The 24,559-nt window shown below is 38.2% G+C and overlaps 1 protein-coding gene across 1 annotated transcript in view; it reads right to left on the bottom strand.

Annotated features, from left to right (window-relative positions):
- Positions 1-4,280: 4,280 nt before the first annotated feature.
- The window catches only part of cttnbp2 (cortactin binding protein 2), a 115,694-nt gene continuing 95,415 nt past the window's right edge, over positions 4,281-24,559 (bottom strand). Inside the window, exons 12-23 of the mRNA XM_062420423.1 lie at positions 19,502-19,581; positions 16,743-16,829; positions 15,644-15,743; positions 14,979-15,149; positions 13,687-13,859; positions 12,265-12,443; positions 11,913-12,172; positions 11,585-11,779; positions 10,339-10,390; positions 9,917-10,016; positions 8,019-8,126; positions 4,281-5,853 (exon numbers count right to left, since the gene is read on the bottom strand). Coding sequence (XP_062276407.1) covers positions 5,476-5,853; positions 8,019-8,126; positions 9,917-10,016; positions 10,339-10,390; positions 11,585-11,779; positions 11,913-12,172; positions 12,265-12,443; positions 13,687-13,859; positions 14,979-15,149; positions 15,644-15,743; positions 16,743-16,829; positions 19,502-19,581 — 1,883 coding nt within the window. The 3' untranslated portion in view covers positions 4,281-5,475. The remainder of the gene's footprint in view (positions 5,854-8,018; positions 8,127-9,916; positions 10,017-10,338; positions 10,391-11,584; positions 11,780-11,912; positions 12,173-12,264; positions 12,444-13,686; positions 13,860-14,978; positions 15,150-15,643; positions 15,744-16,742; positions 16,830-19,501; positions 19,582-24,559) is intronic.

The raw sequence follows: 24,559 nt of genomic DNA, 5'->3' as shown, positions 1-24,559 counted from the left end.
ATTATAAATACAGTTATGTGTATATGTATGTATGTGCAGCAGGGTGAGCTCTGATTGGTGGGATCTTATCTCAAGGAAGCTTAGGAAGAAAAGTAATCAAATGTTAGTGAAGCACATGACAGACACCCAAAACTCACCTGGCTTCAAACTGGACACTTTGTTATTAAAAACCATTTCAAGTGCCTTCTGGTGCTGGACTAACTGTATAAGGGCTTCTTCAGTTCATCTAGAGTTTGTTTTTTCTCCTGAGGCCCAAAAAGAAAAATCTATATTTGCTTTGAAAAAGCTTGAAATATATATAATATCTTTTTTTTTGGTGCATATTTAGTTGTTTTAAAATACAAGGGTTAAAGCCAGCTTGTTTAACTCGGACTGAGCTGACACACAAACGCAGCCACTGTAGAAATCTCACGTTGTAGTTGGAGCAGAAAATGTAACTCTGAGCATCAATTTGCAAAAAAAAACCTAATTAATTTTGTGTAGCAAAATGGACAAGAAAGTTGGACACTTCTCTGCTTAGTCTTAATGTCTTTTGTTATCAGTTTTGGTCTTTAATCAATACTTGGTCCTGTGCTTTAATGTGGACGATCCTTATATACTGTTCATATTCACAGTATCATCTCATAAATAGTCTCTGTACTAAACCTCTGAGCCACAAATCTATTTTTAGTTCATAAATATCTCATCAGTCATTAATAAACCGGTGAGTAATGTTTCATTAATAGAGCAGAGAGGATGTACTTTATGGAGGAAAAGACATTCACAACGTGGACCAACCTACATATAGAAAAACGTGCATCAGCTGCACACAAATATTAATAAAGTTGAGATTATTTTGTATATTTTAAGTCCATAAAAGTTTGATTAACATAATGACGTTTAGGGTGTTTCTGCTGAGCTCAAATGTAAAAAATAAGATTGAAATGTGACCTGAACAGTATGTAAGGGTTAATAAAACCTTGTCAGAATACTCTGAAGCATAAAATTAGGATTAGATGGTGCAGGAATTAAAGTTTTTTTGGTCTTTAAACAGGTTCAGATGCATTAATGAGCTGCAGAAAAATCATTATTTTATACACATTCACCTCTCTGATGACAGAAACAAAACATGAGAAAAATAACAACTAAACTCAATATTATGTCCATAATGTTCACCACAAGCTGATGTAACATAAACCACAGATTAAGCATCAAAATACTGCTAACATGCTATAATATATTTAAAAAGTGGATGCAAAAATGAATTAAATAGCACTAAAAGGATTACATTACTGGCTCACTGAAACAAAGCTCTGTTTAATTATATTAGCAACATTTCTACAAACCTACCTACAAGTCTTCCTCAGTCAGAAATATATACTCCTTTTATTGCTATTTTAATAGAAAAAAAAGAGATCAAAGCTTTTATTAAACAGCTATTGTTGAGAATGAAGCACAGATTTCTACAGTGGCTTCACGTGTTGCGTTCAAGTCTCCTCGGAATATTCATTTCTGTATCAGTGGTCTGACCCTGCAGTGACTTCACACACACACACACACACGCACACACACACACACATATATGGTAACTGTGACGTTGTTGTCTGACGTTCCTAACGAGCGATGACTGATACCCTTATTTTTCAATCTGCATGCACTTTAGAGACACCCTGAGGTACTCGAGAGCTTTCACAGCAAGGACACAGTCGAATGGTTGAACGCTGTGCAACAGTTTCTTCAATTCTTCCAATAATAAAATAAAAAATAAAGCGTAGATGTAGAATTGTGACCTTTTTTTGATAACAAATTATGCTTTTAACTGTAATTGTTCAGCCTTTTAATACTTGATGAATAATAGGGAGAAGGGAATAATTCATTTAAAAGTATATTTTCTATTTGAAATGAATATTTTTTCAGAGCCACTGCTGTATAAACGCAAAACCGACATTTACCATTTTTTAACTTCCTATCTGTACTTCCCTCTGAAACTGGAAACCATATTGAACACCCCCCCCCCCCCTTCCCCCCTCCCCCTAATGTTTTTCTGCTTTGGTTGAGGGAAGAGCGTTGCTGCTCCTTTCATACTGAATAATAGTTTTGTATAGAAGCAATGCAGAAAATTAAGGTACAATGGAGAAATGCCTTGATGTGTTAACTGTGACAGATTTTTTTACAGTGTAAATTAAGAAAAAAAAGCTGTTTCTTACTCATAGGAAAGGGACACAAATGTCCAAAAAATGTATAAATGTATTTGTTCAATCAACTATATTTCCAGTAAAACTAAAGATTTTGAGAATTTTCTGCATGTTTGTGTCTTTTTTTGCGTGCTGGTTTCATTTTTTTTTGGGGAAATCTGTTTTTATTTTTGTACACCTGTGTCTTGTTTGTGAGGCGTTTGTGACTTTTTCTCACTTCGATACAGACTCTGACGTACACGCTTCTTCTCAATACACTTTATGTGGCCAAAAAAAATATGCGAGGAAAATGAAAGCCATATGCAATCATGGCTCATCTCCTTCCAAAAAAAAAAAAAAACCACAAACATGAATCTGCTGCTTGTAACAGCCTTCAGTTTTCTGCTTTCAGGCTTTCTGCCACGTTTTTGTAACCTGGCTGCAGGGATTCGTTCCTGCTCAGCCACAGGAGCTTTTAGTGAGGTCAACCCTGATGTTCCAGTTCATCCCAAAGATGTTGGATGGGGGTTGAAGTCAGGTCAGTCCAGCTGTTTCACACCAAACTGGGAAAAAATCAGTTCCTAAAATATAATCTTATGCAGTTGTATTAAGATTTAAAACCTTTAAAAAACCACCAAGTACACATAACTAAACTGTGCAGACACTTTGGTCATGTACTGTACTTCTTGCTTTTTCTGTGTCCAACATAGAAAAGAGCAGAAGAAGCATTTTTCCCATCATGCAACAGAGTCAAAACACAGGTTATTAATTGTGCCCCAGTTCCATACTACAGACTAAATATACGCTCTATCTACTAAATACTAATTGTCAGAATCTGCTTTTTTAACCTTCGTGTCGTCCTCCCGGGTCAAATTGACCCTGTCTGTTTTGACTGTTCCTTCCTTCCTTCCTTCCTCCTTTCATTCCTCCCTCCTTCCCTCCTTCCTCCCTCCTTACTCCTTTCCTTCCTTCCTTCCTTCCTTCCTTCCTTCCTTCCTTCCTTCCTTCCTTCCTCCCTCCCTCCTTACTCCTTTCCTTTCTTCCTTCCTTCCTCCCGTCCTCCCTCCTTCCTTCCTCCCTCCTTACTCCTTTCCTTCTTCCTTCCTTCCTTCCTTCCTTACTCCTTTCCTTCCTTCCTTCCTTCCTTCCTTTCTTTCCTTCACCAGAGGACAACAGGAGGGTTAAGTAAGTCTACAGTAAACCAACTAAATCTTCATCAGAATTTCTCTTCCAATCCAACTTTACAGACTTTATACTTTATTTTTGTCCTCCTGGATCTTTCTGTAGGCTTCTCACCATCTTCTGCAGTGTATGTAGATTTTTCCCATCTACAAGAAGTACCATAGTTCCTTCATTTCATTTGAGAGTTACATTTTAGATCAATTGTGCCTAAAGAAGGTCTGATCAATGAGCGAGAGAGTGTGCAGGAGCCTTTTTCATTTTTGGTTGCACATTCATCCTACAAATCTGTCACTACTGTTGTGCAGAGATTTTTTCATCTTTAAGATCATTTCTGTAAAACAACAGAATTATTATTTTTTTTTAGTATGCATACTAAATGTTGGAAGTATACTTTTTTTTGTCACTTTTCCAGTGTGAACGGGCTACATTTAAATAATTAGTCTGTAGTTTTAAACTGGGAATCAGCTGATGCTTTTTCTTTTTTAGTGTCACAGAAACTTGTAAAAAATTCCACATTTCTTCTCTGGGAGTCGATGGAAACCACTTTGGGGAATGTAGGAATTTCGCAACCAGATTAGACAAAATGAGATTAGATTTAGAGAAAGTGGGAATGCAGAAAAGACCCTAAATTAAACCACCTTAAAACAAACCTGAGCATCTGATTAATTATATCTGAATGTAAGAAATCAACAGGAATTTACCCTTTTAACAGGGATCAGATACTACAGAGCCCCAAAGTCCAAAAAGATCTATATTGCATGTGTGCGTGAGCAAGTTTAAATAAAATATCATTATTTATCAGGACTTGTATTTTAGTCAAAAAATGAAAAATCATGAATTAAAAGAACAGAAAGGCTGATGGGGATTTTTAACAGTGCCATTTTAATGTTTGTGCTTTAAAGACAACTTCAAACAACTATCGTACGGATCCAAATCATAGGTTGACTAAAATCTCTCCTGTACATATGTATAGATATATTTATATATATATATATATATATTTATATATACTGTCCACTTAAAATAAAACTTGACCTTTCTTTAAAAAATAAAAACACAGTGATTTAATGAGAAGCATGAAAAGAAAGAAAGAAGTTTGTGAGTTACACCGTCAGCGGGGGGTAAATTGAACCATGACTCGGGGGAAGTGATGGGCATTTAAAATATTTATTATGGCTTACAGTTGACAGAGGACATCCTGTGTTTATACAGTTCTATTACTTATTGCCACATCCCCTTCACTTTGAAACAAGTGAAAGGGTTCAGAACCAAACTTTTACAAACACTATGTACATGTTTCATTTTTTTTTTTTGTGTGTAATTTATTTTTATTTTTTTCAGCAGTTTTTGCTTTTTAAGGGTTTTTTTCATCACTGTACAAGCATCATAACCACATACACCAATCTATAGAGCATTTAAACTTACTAATTCTTATTTACAAATATATTTGGTAAAACCCTGATTAATTTCAACAGTATTTAAACCAACCTTGCAACTATTTAAAGATAAAACACTTGAATATCTCAAAATACTTAATAGCAAAAAAAAAAAAAAGAAAAAGAAAAAACAACAAAAAAAAAGAAAATTATAAACCTGCTTGTTTCTTTCTTTGATCCAAAAACACTTTTTCACTAAAAGGTAACAGCTGTAAGAAGTTTCAGTTACTTTTCAATGGCCTTATCCCAGTGAGAGAAATACAGTATTTCACTTAAAGTACACAAAAAAATACTGTTTCCACCAGGCGAATACTTTTATCTCAGTAAATTCTTGCACTAATTCTTATCAGCTAAATACCGTCTCACAGGTTAAAACACTGGAATAAGGCAACGTTAAAGTAACTTCTCTGTAAATTACCGTTTCTGTCGTTTTTAACCCCCACGTTAAAGTCGTACCAAACCCTCTTTTTTTTTGTTTTTAATCCCCCCCGATTAAACGATCAAATACTTCAAATACTGTTAATAGAATAAAACTATGGTCCCCAAGTACACAACTGTAGTACAGTGTAACAAGTACAGATAACAAGTACAAATACTAAAAGTCAAAGGTCGTCAGGTACCTAGTCTTTACATCATGGAGGGAGTTTCACAGCGGAATTATGGGAGGAAGAGGAGGAGGATGAGGAGGATGGGGAGGAAGATGTCTATTTGTTGTTGTTGTTTTCATGCAGGTCTCTGTGGAGGATCCAGATGTCCTCGTGTGATTGGTTGTTGATGTTGTTGCGGTAGTAGTTGTTGTTGCTGCTGCTGCTGTTGGGTGGAGCCTGCTTTGATTTGCTGCTGCTGCTGCTGCTGTTGGCGGTTCTGCTGCGGCTGGGAGGCGTTTGGGTTCGGCTCGGGCTGCTGCCGCTGCTGCTGCTGCTGCTGCTGTTATGTGCTGTGGATGTGGTGGAGGCTCGTGTGTGCTGCTGCCCCCTGCTGCTGGGGACGGGGAGCTGCGATTTGGCGCGCGGGCCTGAACGGCGGTCGCTGCTCTGGACGGCTGCCTGGTTGGAGCTGCGGCTGGACTGACGGGTGGCGGTCTGCAGGAGGAGACGGAGAATTTGGTGAGTTTAGAGTTATTTTAACCCAAAGTTGGATGATTTTTGTACACTTAAAAACAGCTCCACCTACAGGAAAGGGTATGCATTGCAGTTTGGACCTACAGTTGCAGACATTTGCTACCCAGATTAATATTTTAGGCTAATTTGGCATTATAATAATCTTTATTTATAGAGCACTTTTCAAAATCCAAGGTACAAAGTGCTTTCACAAGGCAGCAAAATACACAAATCATGAAATAATTGCATTTATAAAAGAGGAAAAACTAATTATTGGATAGATTCAACTTCTAAACTTCTTCAGTGCGACAAAAAAACAAGATAAAAATGGCCATAAAATGTAAAAACCTTTAATTAAAACTGAGAAAAACAAATCAAATGATCTCTGTAGGCTGGTTAAAGTCTGTCTCTGGTACTAAATGTGTGTTTATTGTAGTGTAATTAAAAGAATCCGCACATCTGGTCTTAATTGGTAGTAATAGTAAATGGTAATAGTGGTAATAGTTTTGTTCATGTGGGTCATGGCTTAATTGTGATGGTGAAATGCTGTTTTTTTTTTTTAATATGAAGACCCTGTTATATTTGTTGCAAATATAAAGTAATTGCAATTAAAACGATTAATAAATTAATTTTTAAACATTATATAAAAACCTAATGGTATTTTACAACCTTAATCATACAGTAAATGTAGATTAAAACATGCTATAAAGCTCTTATAGTACATCCAGTGCAACCTGCAGTAATGACAAACTGTACAGTCTTCACACTGCTAATATACTTCAGGTCAATTATGTGTGAGGTAACAACAAAAACACACAAGAGACACATGATTTAAAAAGTTGAACAAAACAATCAGACACATTCATTTAAGATGTGAGTCATCATGCTGTGAGTGATGATAACAGGATGTGTTAAAGGTTGGTGTGTTTTCCAAAGAGAACATCAGGCTCCTCCACTTAAAATGTGTTTGTTCCTTCAGTTTTAAATGTTTGAGCTTCTCTGAGCAGAATGATTTCAACACATACAGGCTAAATTTGATACAGGCTAGATTTAATGCATACCCTGCTTTATCGTCACATATAAAATCAGGGAGGCCAAAATGTCCCAAATGAACATCATACTGCATTGAAGAAGGCTTTAAACTAGCGATTGAGACCATAAACACATTTTGAAAACGTTTACTGAGGTTACAAATCAAGTGAGAAGTTGGTGAATTCTCCATTGACTTGTATAGAGACGGAAGTCCTTTTGACACCAAAACGGTCGCCCCCTGGTGGCCTTTTGATAGAATGCAGTTTTAAGTTACTTCCGCGTTGGCATCATTTCAGAGGACCGGAACTCCCCACCTGGTTGTGATCCAGATGTGTGCAGCCTCAGAGAAGTGCACACTGAGAAAGGACTATTCAGTAAATTAGATTAGATATCTTGTGTCCAGGAATTTGACTTTTGAAATGAGCACTGTTTGTATATTTTTGATTTTCCAAAGAGGGAGAAGGAGGATATGTAGTTTTGAAAATTTCTAACTTGGTAATTTAACCTTTTTTTGTGGAAAACAACATATCGGGCAGGTGAGGTGTCTTAAAGGCAAATAAATTATACTAGTTATAGAAGCCCTTCCTTTAGTTGTAGTTCTAATATTTACATGTACATTCAAACTGTTGCATTAGGAGTCATTTTTGCACCTTGACGCACCAATAAATGTTTCACTGCTTTGTCTTTGATTTGCTAAATTTGTTTTAGCATATTTCTAAAACATTTTGCTTTGCCAGTAAATTGCTAAATACACTTCTAACAAGTAACTGGAGCTATGAGTAAGTGACACAGCAACAAAGAATTAGAGAAACAACTGACCTAGTGCTCTAGAAGTGGATTATATTGATTTAAGGAGTTCCTGTGAGCGTTTTTTTCCTCATATTTCAATCAATCTAATATTTTACTCTTGAGACAATTTCATGTGATTTCCTTTAAAATATCCAAATGTTTAAAAATGGTGCATGCTAATACGTAAATGCTTGTTTTTCTGTTACTTTTTACTGCTAAAACTATGTAAATGTCTCCTCATGGATCATAGAAATCTTATTTTTCTGAGCTGTCGATCACTGCTGTATATTTCACTCTGATTCTTTGGATTCTTTCTCGAGTCTCACCGTCTGCGGTCGCTGCTGGACGGCGGCTTCCTGTTCTGCCTTTTGAGGCGGCGTGGCTCCACTGGGAGAGCTGGAGAACAGGATCAAGTCGTCTTTGGCCTGAGAGATCTGTGGGACATAAAGATAAAGAGCGGACATTCAGCAGCAGGTAGTAAAACCTCAGCAGAGCTCATCATCCACGTCTGGCTTGTATTGTGAGGATTCAGCCACCGTGCGACACGTGAACACTGTCATTACTTAAACTAAATTACTGGGTGGGATGCTGGTGATCATCAGTGTCGGGGTCAAGCAGGTAAAGGTCTAAGATTAGAGGATCAACGTCAATTCTGATACCGTTAAATTAAAAACAAGCTGCAAAGACATCACATATTTGGGATGGTCAGTGAAGTATCTCTAAAAAAAAATGCTAAAAATGAGTCAGTAGTTTATCAAAAGAACATGGGTGGAGGTTCTGGACACATTTAAAAGGTCAGACTGGTGTAATATTTACAGATAAGTCAGCAGGTTTTAAAAGACTCACACCCATGAAACCTCTGAGCAGCTGAACTGAAATCATTTATCATTTTGACAGTCTTCATAATCTCAAAAATTAAACACCAAAACCACCCAGATGAACAGCTCTAGCCTTCGATAAGAACAGATAAACTGTACGAGGTGGTTTTTCAGGACATCAAGACACCCTGCTGAGTGTCCTGACAGCAATAAACCCTAATGGCTTACTTGACCCTTATATCCTCCGAAATCCAAGCCAGGTTTTTACTACATCATCATTTTAAAAAGCGCTCGTTAAAAAAGGTAAATGTCAAGTGAAAATGCTCCAGACACACAAATAACGCCTCTATATTTGGAAGGATGACAGCGATGAATTACTGAGTCTAAACACGTCACCTGAAAGCCGATTGTTTGGAAATGTCAGAGTAATTAGGAGCTGAGCGGCTTCTGTACAGCAGCACTGTTTTCTGAGGAGGTTTTGTTTTGTATTTTACTTGGATGGCGGAGACACACAGCGGTAGTCAAAAGTCCAATTTAATGTATTACTCTTTCAGGATAGAGTATATCCTCCAGTTACAGCAGCTTTTCTTAACCACATGGCACTCAGATCGCCATCTAGTGGGCTACGTAGGTAGTGGCACTGTCAATTTTTAAATTTTTTTTTGGTAATTTCTAAATTCAAAGCTACTTATTTTTATCTAAACATTCTCACAAATTCACAAAAAATAAAAAATATCAAATTAAAATGCATCATCTCAATGACTAGTTACATTTAAATATCACCACGCCATTATTGACGTCATCAGGTTGCCACTGTTAAGAAGCTAATGTTCCCTCGGATGCGGTGGCACAAAATGGAAACATAGAAACAAGCCTGCAGTGATGAAATATGACCTGGAATACATTAAATCTGGATTCATGACTGCAGGCAGTTGATGCTGAATGTGGAGAAATCCTGTTAAATGAGGCGCTAAAAAAACCATCAAAGCTCCAGAGACACTACCTCCTAAAAGGTAAAAGGACGTGTTTCAGGCATAGAATTAACAACTCAGTCAAAAGCCACTTTGAAAAGCTAGCTGTATGGTTGCTGCTTGTGTAGCTAGTAGCAAGAATCCCTTCATGACTGCAGAGGAGCTTATTTTGATGTGCAGTAGCTGCTACATTACCACTGCAGACATCACAGTGAGAAACAGTCAGATTACAGTCTTTTAATGTGTTGATGCTGCTTTAAAGCCGGAGGCTGTAATGTAACATCTGCATCACTGTAAATCTAATTTAACATCTGCTTTTATGTTCCTAAATAATTATATAATTTTCTGCTGTTGCAACAACCTGCAACCGCTCTGACCTCTACCCCTTTTATTCTGTGTGTATGTGTGTGTGTGTGTGTGTGTGTGTGACGGTACCTTGCTGATGTCTGGCTCTGACTTGCTGGAGCACATGGTCTGCAGCTCTCTGATCAGATCTGTTTCATCATCAGAGAACACAGACAGGCCCACAGGCTCCCTGAAAAACACACAAAGATGGAAGCACAATGATCATTTGGTTGATATGACATCCAAAAAAATGGTGAAAAACATCCATCAGAACATCGTTGAGTCCAAGGCGATGTCTTATATGTTCTTTAGAGTATTTAGATTGAGATCAACCATAAATTACTATATTTACAGTAATGTAAAACCAAGAATAGCAACAAATTCTCACATTTGAGTGTTTCGAACGAGCAAATATTTGGCATTTTTGCTTGGAAAAACATTATTAAAGATTACAACAACTACTACTATTGCTGCTTCTACTACTTAATAGTAATCAATAGAAAAACACCAACCTCTGAATTTTGCCATTTGAAATGAAGCTGACATCAGTGCTGGACAGTGAGCCTGTAATCCCAAACACACACATATATCAAAGTCAAAGTACTTTATTTCATCATTGTTACAAGAACAATGAGACAGCACAGCAGCTCTACAAAATAGGCAATACAAGTTAAGAAATGTGCAATACTAAATAAATGAATAAATGGCACCATACAGGGCTAAATTCAATAACATTAAAGGGTCATTTCATTCACATAAAGTACATTTCTCACTGATTGTCTTGATAGTTTTTTAGATCGCTACCATTGAAACTCCCTCAGGTGTGTCTTTCCACAAACAGAGTCCCTGTTATTTGGGATAACAATGACTCTAGTCGTTCAAAGCAGCCCCTTGCTGTGTGTTACTGTTGTTCTTCTGTTTTGTAAAGAACCAGTTTAAGTTTTTGACCAAGACAGTGAGGACATTTTGACTTATTTCAAAATGTCCTTACTTATTTCAGGCTATTTGCTGATTTAGTTTAGTTGGATCTTAAAATCAGGTCTTAACTCCCAAACTTAATAAAATTAGACAGTTTTTAATGTAAACTACTTATTACTATATTTAAAAAACTAGCACATTGTTAAAGTGACAGTTTGCTGAGCACAAGGATCTTCCAAAGTCTACATAATGTCAAGACTGGCCAACAAGGCTTTCAAGGGAACAATGAATATCAGCAGTTTGAGGGAAAAATGTGGTGATAGAAGCCCCGTTTCCATTAAGGAAGTTCCGGGTCAAATTTAGGAGGCTGGAACTCTACAGTAAAATCCTCTCACTCAGTCCTCTCAGCTGTTGTGTCTCCATTGCAGAGTCGGACCTTGATAGGACCCACCGGACTCTGGAGGTGACGCAATCATTCTGCAACAGTTTCAATCGTCGCATATTCGCTGTGCAACAGTTTTGACCATGATGTCATCGAGGTGACGCAAGTACACCCAATCAGCGCAGAGAAAACCTCAAGCCCCACTCAGGAATTTTTCGGGACTGCTCAGAGTAAATACCCCAAGGCAGGGACTCGTTTTGCCCCCATAAAAGTTCTGGTAGATTGTCCTTTAGGGTGATTCCTGCTATGGAAACACGCGCCAACGGTCATGGACCTGTTAAATTACCCCAAAGTTCCTGCAGCGGAAACGGCCCTAAACCGACATATTTTACTTCCTGTTACACCTGACAACACCATTAGTTTAGTTCCAAACCCCTGAGTTGGAGCAGACATCTTACCGTCTCTAAACGAACCACCGCAGCTCCAGTTGGAGGCGGGGCTTCCCTTCTTCCGGGGGCTGGTGTTGGATCGTCTCAACTTGCCGCTGTCCCGACCTTTTCTTCCTCCTCCTCCGCTGCCGCTTCCTTTAAAGGAGCCAATGGCCGACAGAGGGAAGGTCCCGCCTCGAAACTCCAGCAGGTACCTGTCGATCTCTGAAGAGGAGGATGGAGGGAGGGGAAAAACAACACATTAATATATTTTCTTTCTTGTCTCACTTTTTCCTTTCTTTCTTATAATTTCTTATAAAACACTTGAATAAATCCTCTTCATCATCTGTGAACGCACCGTGTCGAGGCAGAGGGCAGCCGAGGAGAACAGCCTTGTTGACCAGGATGCTGAGGGCGGCTTTCACCACAGCCTGCTGGCCGGGACTCAGCCCGCAGTTGCTAGGAGACGGTCGCTGGGACGACAACTGCGATGAGGAGGAGGAAGAGGTGGTGGTGGTGGTGGAGGAGGAGGAGGGTGAGCGCTTGGCTGTTACCCGGGAGATAATGGCTTCCTCCACACGGGGGACGACCACGGCGTTCCACAGTCGAGCCAGCCACCTGAAAACACACACACACACTTTAGTTATCGCTGTTTGTGTGTATTTCTGCTGCACTAACACACAGTTTCATAAACACACACACACACACACCTGACGATGGCCTGCGTGTTGTTGGCGACCATGGGGCAGGACAGGAAGAGCTGCGGGCCGAGCAAAGCCTCGTGGGTTCCCAGACGAGACAGACAGGCGTTGAGCTGCTGCCACACTTGGCTCACCCACAGCACCGACCGCTCCATGACACCGTCAGGTGACCAAACGCCGGTCCCCATCTGGAGGAGGAGAGACGCAGGAAGGAAGAATTTAATATATCAGTTTTTGGCTTTATCCTGCCGATAAATGTACGGACACAGTGAGGAAACTGAAAAGGTGGAGCATCGTGGATGTGACCTGCTTTTTTTCCAACTTTGTTTTAACAATATATTTTACAAAAACACAAAACGCATCATTCAAAACAGAAAACAGGAAGGAACTGGGCTAGTAGATTGAATTTGGGGGAGTCCATCCTGTCCATAGCTCAATTAGAGGGAGTGTCAAAGTCCACTTTAAAAGTGCCAGTATAGAAAAATATAAAGTTCTCAATCCTTCTCTGTTTCATCTTTCAGAGAAAATGTTAATTCTTCCTACTTATTCATTTCTTTTACTATTTCTAAGACTATCGGACACTCATTGCTCAGCCGTTTCCTGGTTATTGCTTTTTTGCTACTTGCTAATAATGTTTTTAATAGTGTAGATAGATATGTTTTCTAAATATATAACAGCTGTAAACTGGTGTTAAAACTGTTAATCTGATTGCTGTTACTGCATCTACCCAGTAAGAAGTACACAATGTAATGTAAAGTGCATAATAACCTAGAATAAAACTGTTTTTTTTGTTTTTGTTTTTGAATCCTCACATCAGTCCTAGACTCCAGTCAGCACATTGATGTATCACTTATTCATTATTTGATTAATTTGATTATTTTTAAGTTTTTTGCCTTTAACTTTGCCACAGAGAAAATTGAGAAGACTTGATCCAGTAAAATAATGTCAAAACAGTCCTCTTAAAATGTATAAATTAATATATTAAAGATGTTTTTGTCTGAGCTTCTCTGTGCAGAATGATGTATGTATGAGTTTATTTTCACTTTTATCTGCTGGAAGAGGAATGTTTCTCTGTTTTAACTTTAAATCTGAGTCTATGTACATATGAGTATGATTTGTGACGAATTTGCAGCCCATTATGATCCAGTATGCAACTTATAAAAGCGTGATGTGAAGCCTCCAGTGCACAAATACTGAGAATTTAACTTTTGAAATGAACAATATTTGCACATATATTCTGGAGTAGATGTTTTAAAGTATTTGTAACAGTGTAATTGAACTTGTCTGGGTGTAAAAACACATTAACCACAAATTAATATTAATAATCTGAGTATTATTTCATGTCTGAAGCCCAGATGTGGTTTTGCAGATGAATGAAAACAGTGAACACAGGGTCTCTTTTTGGCAGCATCCTCCGAACCTCTGACCGACCTTGTGAAGCAGCTTCCTGCGGAGGTGCCTTCCCAGCAGGCCGTGCAGCGGCTCCTGGTCCCAGCGAAGAGTCACCCAGCGGAAATGCTGCTGGAGGCGGAGCTCCGTGCCCTGGAGGCGGGGCTTTGACAACGTGGCAATCAGGAAGCTGCCCTCACGGAAATGGTGGGGACCTGAGGGATGAATGAAGCGCAAAGAAGGAAGGAAAGAGTTGATTCAGTTGGCGATATTTTAATAGTCAGCCATTTATTTATTTGGAGGGTTTTAAAAGATGATGCTCTTTATTAAGTGAAGTTTTTACTCAATGTCACACCTGTTACAAGAGGAGAGGCAAACTGAGCACAAAGTAGAGGATGCAATCAAGACATACCATCCAAATCTAGTCATTCTGATTTTACCACAACATTAAAAAGGCTTTATTTAAAATGACTCTATGAGGCATCAATATCAAACTGATCCTCCGTCAACATGACAAACAATCTCTAAGAGGATCAGGACTACATAATACTGAATAATGTCTTTAAAGAATGTGGTGATGTGATGTAAAGGATAATAAAAAGGAAAGCAGATATCATTAAATTTAGATTAAAACTTTGTGGGTAAGTTAAAGCTGCAATAGTAAACTTTAATGACTTAATGTTAAACATGAAATAAGTATTTTTCCATTCTTCTTTTCCTCTCTACTTATATCAGTTTAAAAAAAAAAGTTTTAACATATTATATTCAAAAACGAAGACTCAAACTCTATATAATACAATTTAAAGCTACTATGTGTGGGATTTGATAAATGTCCTCTGGTGCCCTCTTGTGGTAGACGTTGTAAATGAATGGCAGAGAATAATAGCTACACAGCATCCATCATCTCTAAGTCTGTCTAATTTTCAACAAATAAAATGTATAATTATAATTTAAAAGATGTAAAAATGCTTCAACAAACTGCACTTTTTAATGTACACTACTGTTCAGTATCAGCCTTTAAGGTATACTATTACTTTCATTTCAACTGTGCTATATGTTTATTTATTTTTCACTTTTAAATCTGTGCAATTCAATATTAGACTCAGGTAAATGATCATATCTTGTTCATAATGTTACTATGTTTTATTTCCAATGTTTTTATTGTTGTGTACTTGTTTATTATTTATTGTTCTTATTGATACTTTTTCTATTTTTGCTATCCACTTCCCCAATTCCCCCATCATGGGACTAATAAGGGATTATCTTATCTTTAAATAGTGTGTTTAATCCTGGTCCCAGTCTATTAAGACTCTTGGGTCTGGCTGCAGTCTTACCGGTGTTGAGGACCAGCGGAGCAGCAGAGCCTCTGTTGTCCAAGCTGTGGCAGAGGTCCCCCAGCAGGCCTGACAGAGACGCAGCCTTCTCCAGTCCGTCCAGCAGCACCACCACACAGCGGCCAGTGTGACCAGCTGTGTGACCGGACCTCACCGCCGGCACCAAGAAACCTGAGAAGGGCAGAAGAGAGAAGGGGTGAGCTGACAGGAAGGTTTGAAATTAAAAAGTGCTTTTCAGAAAAGGCAGTTACATCATACACATCACACATTGCTGCATATGTACATCTGTGAAGAGCTGCAATGATTCATATATCTACTGAAAACTTTTGATTATTGAATAATTGTCACTTTTGAAAGCAAAAATGGCAAAAATTGACCAGTTCTAGCTTCTGATATGAGATGATTTGCTGTTTTTTCTTTGTCATGTATGATGCTGAACTGAATATCATAAGGTTTTTACTGCTAATCAGACAAAGCAAGCAAATTAGAGACATCCATGTTGCCTCTGAGAAATAATGAATGCAATTTTTTTCACTATTTATTAACATTTCATAAACTAAAGTGAGTGTTGAGTGTCATTTACATAATCAGTAAAAGACACAAAAATAGATGGTGTACGAGCGCCTGATTTAATATACAGTATATGTGCACATGTGTGTCCTTACCACAGGTGATGAACGTCTCCAGCAGCTGCTCTTTGGTCAGGCTCTCCTCCACCTCCACCCGCACCACGTCACAGCCGAGCCCCCCCGCCTCCTGTTTGGACTGGAGGAGAGAGAGAGAGAAGAGAGAGAGAGATGGGAGAGAGATCAGGGAAGGTGGGGAATGAGTGAAAGGGAGCACGTTGTCATGGAAACAAAGACGAATCTACTACTACTACTATGCGCCGAGAGGAATGAAGCAGGAGGAGAATTTGAATGAGAGCGAAGGGGAAAGGCTTTCCTTCCCTCTCAGAGCACAGTCGAGATGCTGCTGAACAAATTTTCCTTTTCATATGTCCATCGTTCCTTTATTTTTATCTTAAATTTTTTAGCTTACGTATAAAAAGGTAGAAAAGATAGAGGTGTACTGAGGTGGAACTGGGGAAAAATGCATGAACTTAAATGACAAATGATGATATATCTGTCTGAGTTTGGACTATTTAATTACAGTAATCATAATTATCAATTATCATATCAAGAGATGGTCAGAAGCTACATTTTTTAATAGATTGATATAAATAAACTGTCTTACTTATAACTCTACAATACAAAAAGGTCTAATTGTTTTACATTCCTCTTTAAAATCTCTTAATTTTCCTCAAACTGTCACATTTTCTTTATCTCCTCACATCGGCTCACGTGCCATTGAACAAACTCTATCACGTGCACTCCGATATTTAACAGGTGTGCTGGCAAAAATCGCCAAAATGGAAATTACATCAGCTTCCTGTTGTACACGTTTTCCTTCTTCCTCTTCCTCTCAACATCCCTGACCTGCAGCCGACCCGTTGACCTGATTCATCGTGTTGTGGTGACACATCAGAGCCGGCTGCTGTTTTGCTTTGCATGTGATTTCTGTCTCATTGCAACAGATTTAACTTCTCTTTCAAACATCTAGTGCAGGTTTCTATAAGTGTATAAACTCAGGGGGAATGGTCTTCTCTCATGCTGGTCCAGTCATGGTTGAATTGGTTTTGAAACCTGATGGATGACCCTGAACGAATGCACCGCTCTCTCCACTGTAATTGGTCTTTTCACCCGTTAAGAGGACTGGCAGACGTACCTTGATGCAGCGAGCGATCAGATTGGCGATGTACTCCTGACAGCCGCCCTCCAGCCCGTGAAAGATGAGGTTACCGTATTGTTCCACCTGCACAGAGACAGAAACATGAAAAAAAAAAACATGCATGAACTGACAGAAGAAAAGTGTATTATATTAAATATGACCAAAACTCTACTGTCATTTGTGTTGGATATGATTTCTACACTCTTCTTCTATTATCTCTGCTCAGGGTGAGTCTGACTTTGATCTGTGGACATTTGCAGCTGAAACACAACGTGATCTGCAAGTCAAAAGATTCACTCTAGAATATTATCTCATAACACCATCTTTAAAAAAATGGCTGCACGCCAAGCATGTATTTTTTACCATTACTTTAAAGGACAGTCAATGACAGTCAGAGCTTAGATTTGCATTGTGTTTTAATCACAAAGCTCCACATTAACAATTTAACCTCTTCAGTACCAGCTGCTGTGAGGATTTAATGTAGGAAAATTTGGCTTTACTACTGCTGCAGTATTTAGAACCGCCTCTAGGTGGCAGAGGAGTAGATTTGTATTGTTGTATTGTTGCAAGAGTTATTTTAATCCATCATGATGCACACTATATATTATTTCTTTTAAATTGTTCTAAGCAGTGCAAGCTTTCCACATAATTTAGTTTACTATTGTCCTGGTTTGGGTGGCATATCATTTCAAAAATAACAATACCCAGCACCAATTCAGACCCTTTAAGTGATACTGATACCAATCAACAACTTCAGTCAATACCTTTTTTTCCCTACTTCACTAGACACCAGTCATATATTCATATATATATATATATATATATGAATAGAAGCGTAAAATGCCACCACTCCTCCCAATCCTAATGATTTTTACACAAATACATTTTAAAAGTGTTCATAGATTGATATATATATATATATAATATACTTATTATGTAACTGTACAAAACTGTACAAAGAAATATAACTGCCACAGACTGAATGGGTTGTAGCTGCTGTGGTAGTGGGCCAATCACACTTTTCATTAAAGCGATGAATGCTTGCTGTGATTGGCTACAACCAAAACCAAGTTTGTTTGATAATTTTTGGTACTTGGCTATTTAAAGGTGCAGAGTACCGATACCCAGCCCCAATCCTCTTAGTTTCTTTGTCTGTTGCAGCAGGAAGGTTCAGGCTGGATTCAAACAGACTCTCCAGCATGATCAAAATATTAAAATCCAAATCCACTTTTCAACTATCAGCGAGTGGAGACCAGACAGTGTAATTATCTTGATGATAATACTGTTTTCATGTTTTCATATTGTTTGGTAAATGGCTCCACACTGCATTTTATTTTGTTGTTTTTCCCCTATGGTGTAAATGCAGCAATAAGGTTGTTTAATATTCTAATACAAGGTTTATTTAGATGTTTTTATTGAGCAAATGTTCTTTTTTAATGGCAGGGTTATGCTGTTTGGGAGTTGTTGTGTATAAGCTTGTAAACTACAGTCAATACCTCAAAGGCAAACGTTAAACAAGCAGCTGTGACTTTGAATGAAAAGTGAAGAAAAATAAATAAATACATGAGTATAAATAAATTAGGAGAAGAAGAAACTTAGCCTTAATTAACTATGATAAATACAGTAGTACCCATATATGATTTACCTCAAAATGATCACACTATGGTCACTGAAATGATCAGATTATTAATCAATTAGTAGATCTATAGACATTAATTTTAACAATCTAAAGTGGGAGTAAAAATGTGTTTGTTGCAGCTCCTTAAATTCTTCTTAGTTTTTTATATTCTTGTAAATAAAATAGTTCAGGTATCAATCTAAACATTATCAAGACATACAGGAACTCTGTGACCTTAAAGTCAGATGCATTTCTCATAATCTGTCACATATCACAGATTAAAGCATTAATTAATCAACACATTAAAACCTGATGATGCAACATTTGTGTGTATATCCCTTTAAGACCGGGTGCGACATTTCCACACTTCTCCCTTTTAAGAGCCGGATGCGATGTGAGCACGTTTTTAGATGATGTCATCTTGTTTTAGAGACATGTGACCGATGAAATGCACCGTGATTTGCTGAAACACACGTGGGGAAGGTGCAGTGGATTATGGTATTACATTTTTTAACATCAGGTTTTAGGAGCTTGATTTCAAACAATGCCTCAAGTCTTTAAATGAGGTTAGGTAGAAAATAATAAATAAAGCCATTAATAAAATCACAGTCACAGCCCAAACTTGCTTAACTCTCAACTTGTCGTGTGTTGCATCTGTGATCTAAACTGTGAAACATGTTTCACTGTCAGACTCCTGTGTCACTGCAGTTTAAAGCGTCAGCTCACTGCTGAAAATGTGCCACATAAAACATTTAGAGCTGCAGATGCTGAATGAAATCTCAGCTCTCAGCTTCTTCTGCCTCTTAGTGTGAAGCTGTCATTGATGGTTTTATTCATCCGTCTGTGCTGCCTTGTATTTTAAAATGTTAATTATCAGTGTTAACATGATTTCCTTCAGGTGTTACTTCTTCTACACGGCCAGCAGGGGGCACTGTAGCTGCTAGAAAACACTGAGCACCCTCTCTGTGTTTTCTTTCATCTGTCCTTCACTTCACGCCTCTCTTTTCGCTCCTTCTCTCACTGCAGTCTTCTAGCTTCCTCCTTTATTATTCAGCATTTAACTAATCTAATCCTTCGATCCCTCGCAGTGTTTTGTTTGTGTGTGTGTGTTTGCATGAGTGTGTGTGTGTTTGTGTACCAGGCGGACGTAGTTGTGCAGCAGCGGCAGCGGGAAGAGAGAATCCAGAGCCAGCTCATCGAGACACGACTCAGCAAGACCTGTCAAAAAAAAAAAGACAAAGCAAACACACATAAATCCATAAATCTGCTCTGTTTACACGCTCAGTGTCAGCGACTGTCAGTTACATCACACAAGGTGACTGTCCTGACACCACAGGTTTGATACCCGTAACATCCAAAAGCTCTGTGTGTGTGTGTGTGTGTGTGTGTGTGTGTCCTCTGCTCCTCTTCAGCCCAGGAGGGTCAAACTCATTTTCATTCAAGGGCCACATACAGACCAATTTCATCTGATGTGGGCCAGACCATTAAAAAGATGGAAGGAATACATTTTAAAAAAGGAAAGATTGATAGAAGGAAGGAAGGAATAAAAAGAAGACAGGAAGGAAAAATGGAAGAAAGGGAGGAAGGAAGGAAGGAAGGAGGGACAGAAGGAAGAAAGGGAGGAAGGACGAAAGGAAGGACAGAAGGAAGAAAGGGAGGAAGGAAAGATGGAATCAAGGAGGGAAGAAAAGAGGGAAGGGAGGAAGGAAAGATGGAAGGAAGGAGGGGAGCAAAGAGGGAAGGGAAGAAGGAATGAAGGAAGGAAAAAAGGATGGAAGGACAGATGGAAGGAAGGAAGGAAGGAAAAGAAGACAGGAAGGAAGGAAGGAAGGAAGGAAGGAAGGAAGGAAGGAAGGAAGGAAAGAAAAGAAGACAGGAAGGAGAGTGGGCTGGATTGGACCCCTCTGCGGGCCTGTTCTGGCCGACGGGCCACATGTTTGACCCCCCTGGTCTAGTTAATCAGAGCAGTGAGCGGTCAGTGTTATTTACTGGTTTACAGTCCCAGCGTTTAGAGCTTTAGATCAGTGTGTAGGAGGAATTACAGATGTGGGAGCTTTTCATCTGCTTCTCCAGGAAACAGACACTGACTCATCCTTCCCTCCAAGATTAGAACTACATTCTGTTCAGACTCTCACAGAAACTGGTCTTAACATTTATAATAATAGCCTAAGAAACACATAAGAACAAATACAAGACAATATGATTTCTTTATCTTGTTATTGGTTTTATTTACTCTTATACCTCTGGTTCTTTTTATTGTCTGAGGTTTGTTGCTTTATTTATTTATGCTTTATTATGCTTACATTGAGCTGCTGGTAACCTGAATTTCCCATTGGGATCAATAAAGTGACTATCTATCTATCTATCTATCTATCTATCTATCTATCTATCTATCTATCTATCTATCTATCTATCTATCTATCTATCTATCTATCTATCTATCTATCTATCTATCTATCTATCTATCTATCTATCTATCTATCCATCCATCCATCCATCCATCCATCCATCCATCCATCCATCCACCTACCTACCTACCTACCTACCTACCTACCTACCTACCTATCCATCCATCCATCCATCCATCCATCCATCCATCCATCCATCCATCCATCCATCCATCCATCCATCCATCCATCCATCCATCCATCCATCCATCCATCCATCCATCTATCTATCTATCTATCTATCTATCTATCTATCTATCTATCCATCTATCTATCTATCTAACTATCTATCTATCCATCCATCCATCCATCCATCCATCCATCCATCCATCCATCCATCCATCCATCCATCCATCATGCATCAGCAGTTAAAAAAACCCAGTGCTAAATAACATGAAGTGCAATCAAGTGCCTGATAAAAATCATAATAAATAATGAATTAAGGAAGTAGATGATGTATAGATGTGCAGAAAGTGCAATATTATGCATTTAAGAGTCTTATGGCTTGTGGGAAGAATCAATCTATCGCTGCCTCAACACTTCAAATTGTCTGTGTGTTAAACTCTGGCAATATTAAGACTTCCAGGAATGTCTGCTGCATGAATATTTTTGATTCAAATATAATTTTCTTCATGCTACAGGGCGAATTTTATTCTATAGTCTTATTCCAGTTTGTCCCTTAACCCTCCTGTTGTCCTCGAGTCAAGGACGGAAGGGAGGAAGAAGGAAGGAAGGGAGGGAGGAAGGAAAGAAAGGAGGGAGGGAGGAAGGGAGGAAGAAAGAAGGAAAGGAGGGAGGAAGGAAAGAAAGGAGGGAGGGAGGAAGGAAGAAGGAAGGAAGGAGAAAGGAAGGACAGAAGGACAGAGGAAAGAAAGTAGGGGGGAGGAAAAAAGAGAGAAGGAGGGAGGGAGGAAGGAAAGGAAAGGAAGGAAGGAGGGATGGAAAGAAGGAGGGAGGGAGGGAGGGAGGATGGAAAGGAAGGAAGGGAGGAAAGAGAGAGGAAGGAAAGAAATAGAGAAGGAGGGAGGGAGGAAGGACAGACGGAAGGAAGGAAGGGAGGAAAGAAGGAAAAGTCAAAACAGACGGGGTCAATTTGAACCGGGAGGACGACACGAAGGTTAATAACTTTTTTTTTTTGTATTCTCTATTTCCAGATATGGAGAAATGTTTCCAAATGATTTCTGCGATGAGTTAAACGTCTTCAGAAGAAAAAGGATTTTAACAGAGAGGATAATTGGCAACACACACACAGTGATGCACATCAAAAAACGCCCACACTCATTGTTTTCTAAGTGAGCCCAAAGCACAGCGAGCATCTTCACGCACGTCGTCACAGCTTGACTGTCTGCTCCACAACTCTTCAGATCAAGTGACGAGTTTTCAAAAAGGAGCAGCTGTGAAAGAAGCAGCTGTAAAAACGTACAGTACAGGAAGCAACCAATGTGTGATTTCTTATGATGAACATTGGTGTCTTTGGTTGCTATGATTTATTTTAGAGGTTGATAATTTCCAAAGAAATGTACAGAAAAAGAAGAATTTGGTACCAATTTATAAAGAAAAAAGGTCTGAAACAGTGTAGAGCTGCAATGATTAGTGGATTCATCAATTAGATGATCAACAGCAATTTAATCTGCAGCTATTTTTATAATTAAATATTTATATTAGTCGTTTTTTCAAGCAAATATTTCCTAGTTTCAGTTCCTCAAATGTGATGATTTCATGTTTTTTTTGGACCAAAACACGATATAATCAAATTTCCTTTTGGTTTTCAACTGTTGGTCAAACAAGAAGATGTCACATTTGACTGTGCAAGATTTTTAATGAGCATTCTTCACTATTTTCTAACATTTTTACAGACAAAACGATTAACTGACTACATAAGAAAATATTCTGCTGATGAATCAATAGTGAAAATAATAATGACCTAGTTGCAGCCCTAAAACAGTTACATGAGTTCATTAGTTTATTAGTTTAGTCCTTGAAAGTGCTCTATTTAAACCCAATTAAATCTCCATGCATTAATCATTTATTATTAGAAACCTCGACCTCCATATGTGTTGAACTGTGTGCTTTCAAAGTTCAGCTGACCTGTTGTTAATGACTCTCTTTAAGTCTCTCTACGTTTCACTGGCTGGTAATTAATTGGAGTAAATGAACTGTACCAAATAAACACTGTGTGGTATTTCCTCTGTAATTACTGCTAATTTACACCAACCTTTCTAGGAACCTGCATATGTTAAAGTTAGTTATCAGCTGCATTCGAGGAAATTATAGGAAATTAAAGTGACTGCGACTTGTATGTATTATGTTTTGTTTTTCAGGTTTTTTCAGGTTTTAGTTAGAACTCTGGGCACCTGAGCATTGATGTAATTAAAGTCTATTACTTTCTCGATTTTATGCATTTCCTGTTGAAATAGGTCGTTGGGGCTCGACATCAGGCAAGTTAACCAATAAGATATCAGTTTGGGAGAGAAACACAATTTAATTTTAAGTGATATGTGGACAAGAAACGATGATCAAGGACTTCATGAAGGTTTTTATTGGTCGAAATTTTAATTTTAAACTCCCACTAGTGCATGACGACATCCCCATTTAAGATATTGTGTTTTAAAGCAAGTAGAAGTCATGTGAGGTCAATTTCCATGATGACTTTAAACTGATTGTGTTGATTAATGTGAAGCATCACCAGTGAAATAAATATCGTAGCATCTGATATCTGTTGTCCATGTGATTTAGTCAAATTTCAAGGGTTAAAATGTGACAATAAACGTATGAATAACTTGCACACATTCTTTTTTTTGTGGACCCAGCATCAAATTTCTGCTTTTTATCCATTTTGAGAGAATATATTAGAGGATTATGGCAAAAATGTCTAAGTGGTGTAACCATAAAAACTTTGTACCAAATAATTCAACTTGCTTAAAAACAGTAAATTCTCAATAAAACACCATATCAACTAGTTTGGCATGATCTTACATTATAACTTTATATTAAATAAAGGTAATGGAATACAATTGTTCTAAATATTACATTTACTCTGGTAACCATGGAGATCAGGAAACATTTACATTTATTAAATGAAGTAATTATTAGTATAAGTCCACTTAAATACACTGTAGGTGGATAAAATATGTAATATGTATCATTCTTTTGTGGTTACACCATTTGACATTTTCAGGAGCATTCAGTCTTACTTTTGGTAAAAAAATGGTGCAAATGTCATTTCAAATGATATAAAACCAACAAAAATACTACATGTACATTTTAACAAACCTAATGATGCTTTTAAAACTATTTAAGATATTTTTGACTTGCTCATCTTGCCAACTCTTATTTATCACTGACCCATTTATAAAACAACAATAACACTAAGAAGAAGAAGAAGAAAAAGGAAGCAAACTTTAAGGCTGCGATATGTTTGATATTTAGAGTATAAGTAATAACCATCAAGTATTATTGACACACCGTCTCTTAATTAAATTCCTTCTGAGGCAACGAACATGTGATAGATTTATTTCAGCTCTCATAGCGCTCGGAAATGGACTGAACAAGCAGAGGGTAAAAACTGACATGCTGGACGTTTCCACGGTGACGGCGGGCAGCTGGACGGATGGGCAGGTCGATACGGACCACTGAGTCAGGGCATCACACACACACACACACACACAGGCTCAGACACACACACACACACAGGCTCAGACACACACACACACACACACACTCACTCACTTCTCGAGGCGTTTTCTTGA

Source organism: Scomber scombrus, chromosome 6 (genome assembly GCF_963691925.1).
Source record: "Scomber scombrus chromosome 6, fScoSco1.1, whole genome shotgun sequence".
Classification (NCBI taxonomy): Eukaryota; Metazoa; Chordata; class Actinopteri; order Scombriformes; family Scombridae; genus Scomber; species Scomber scombrus.
This window is presented reverse-complemented; position numbering and strand designations above follow the sequence as displayed.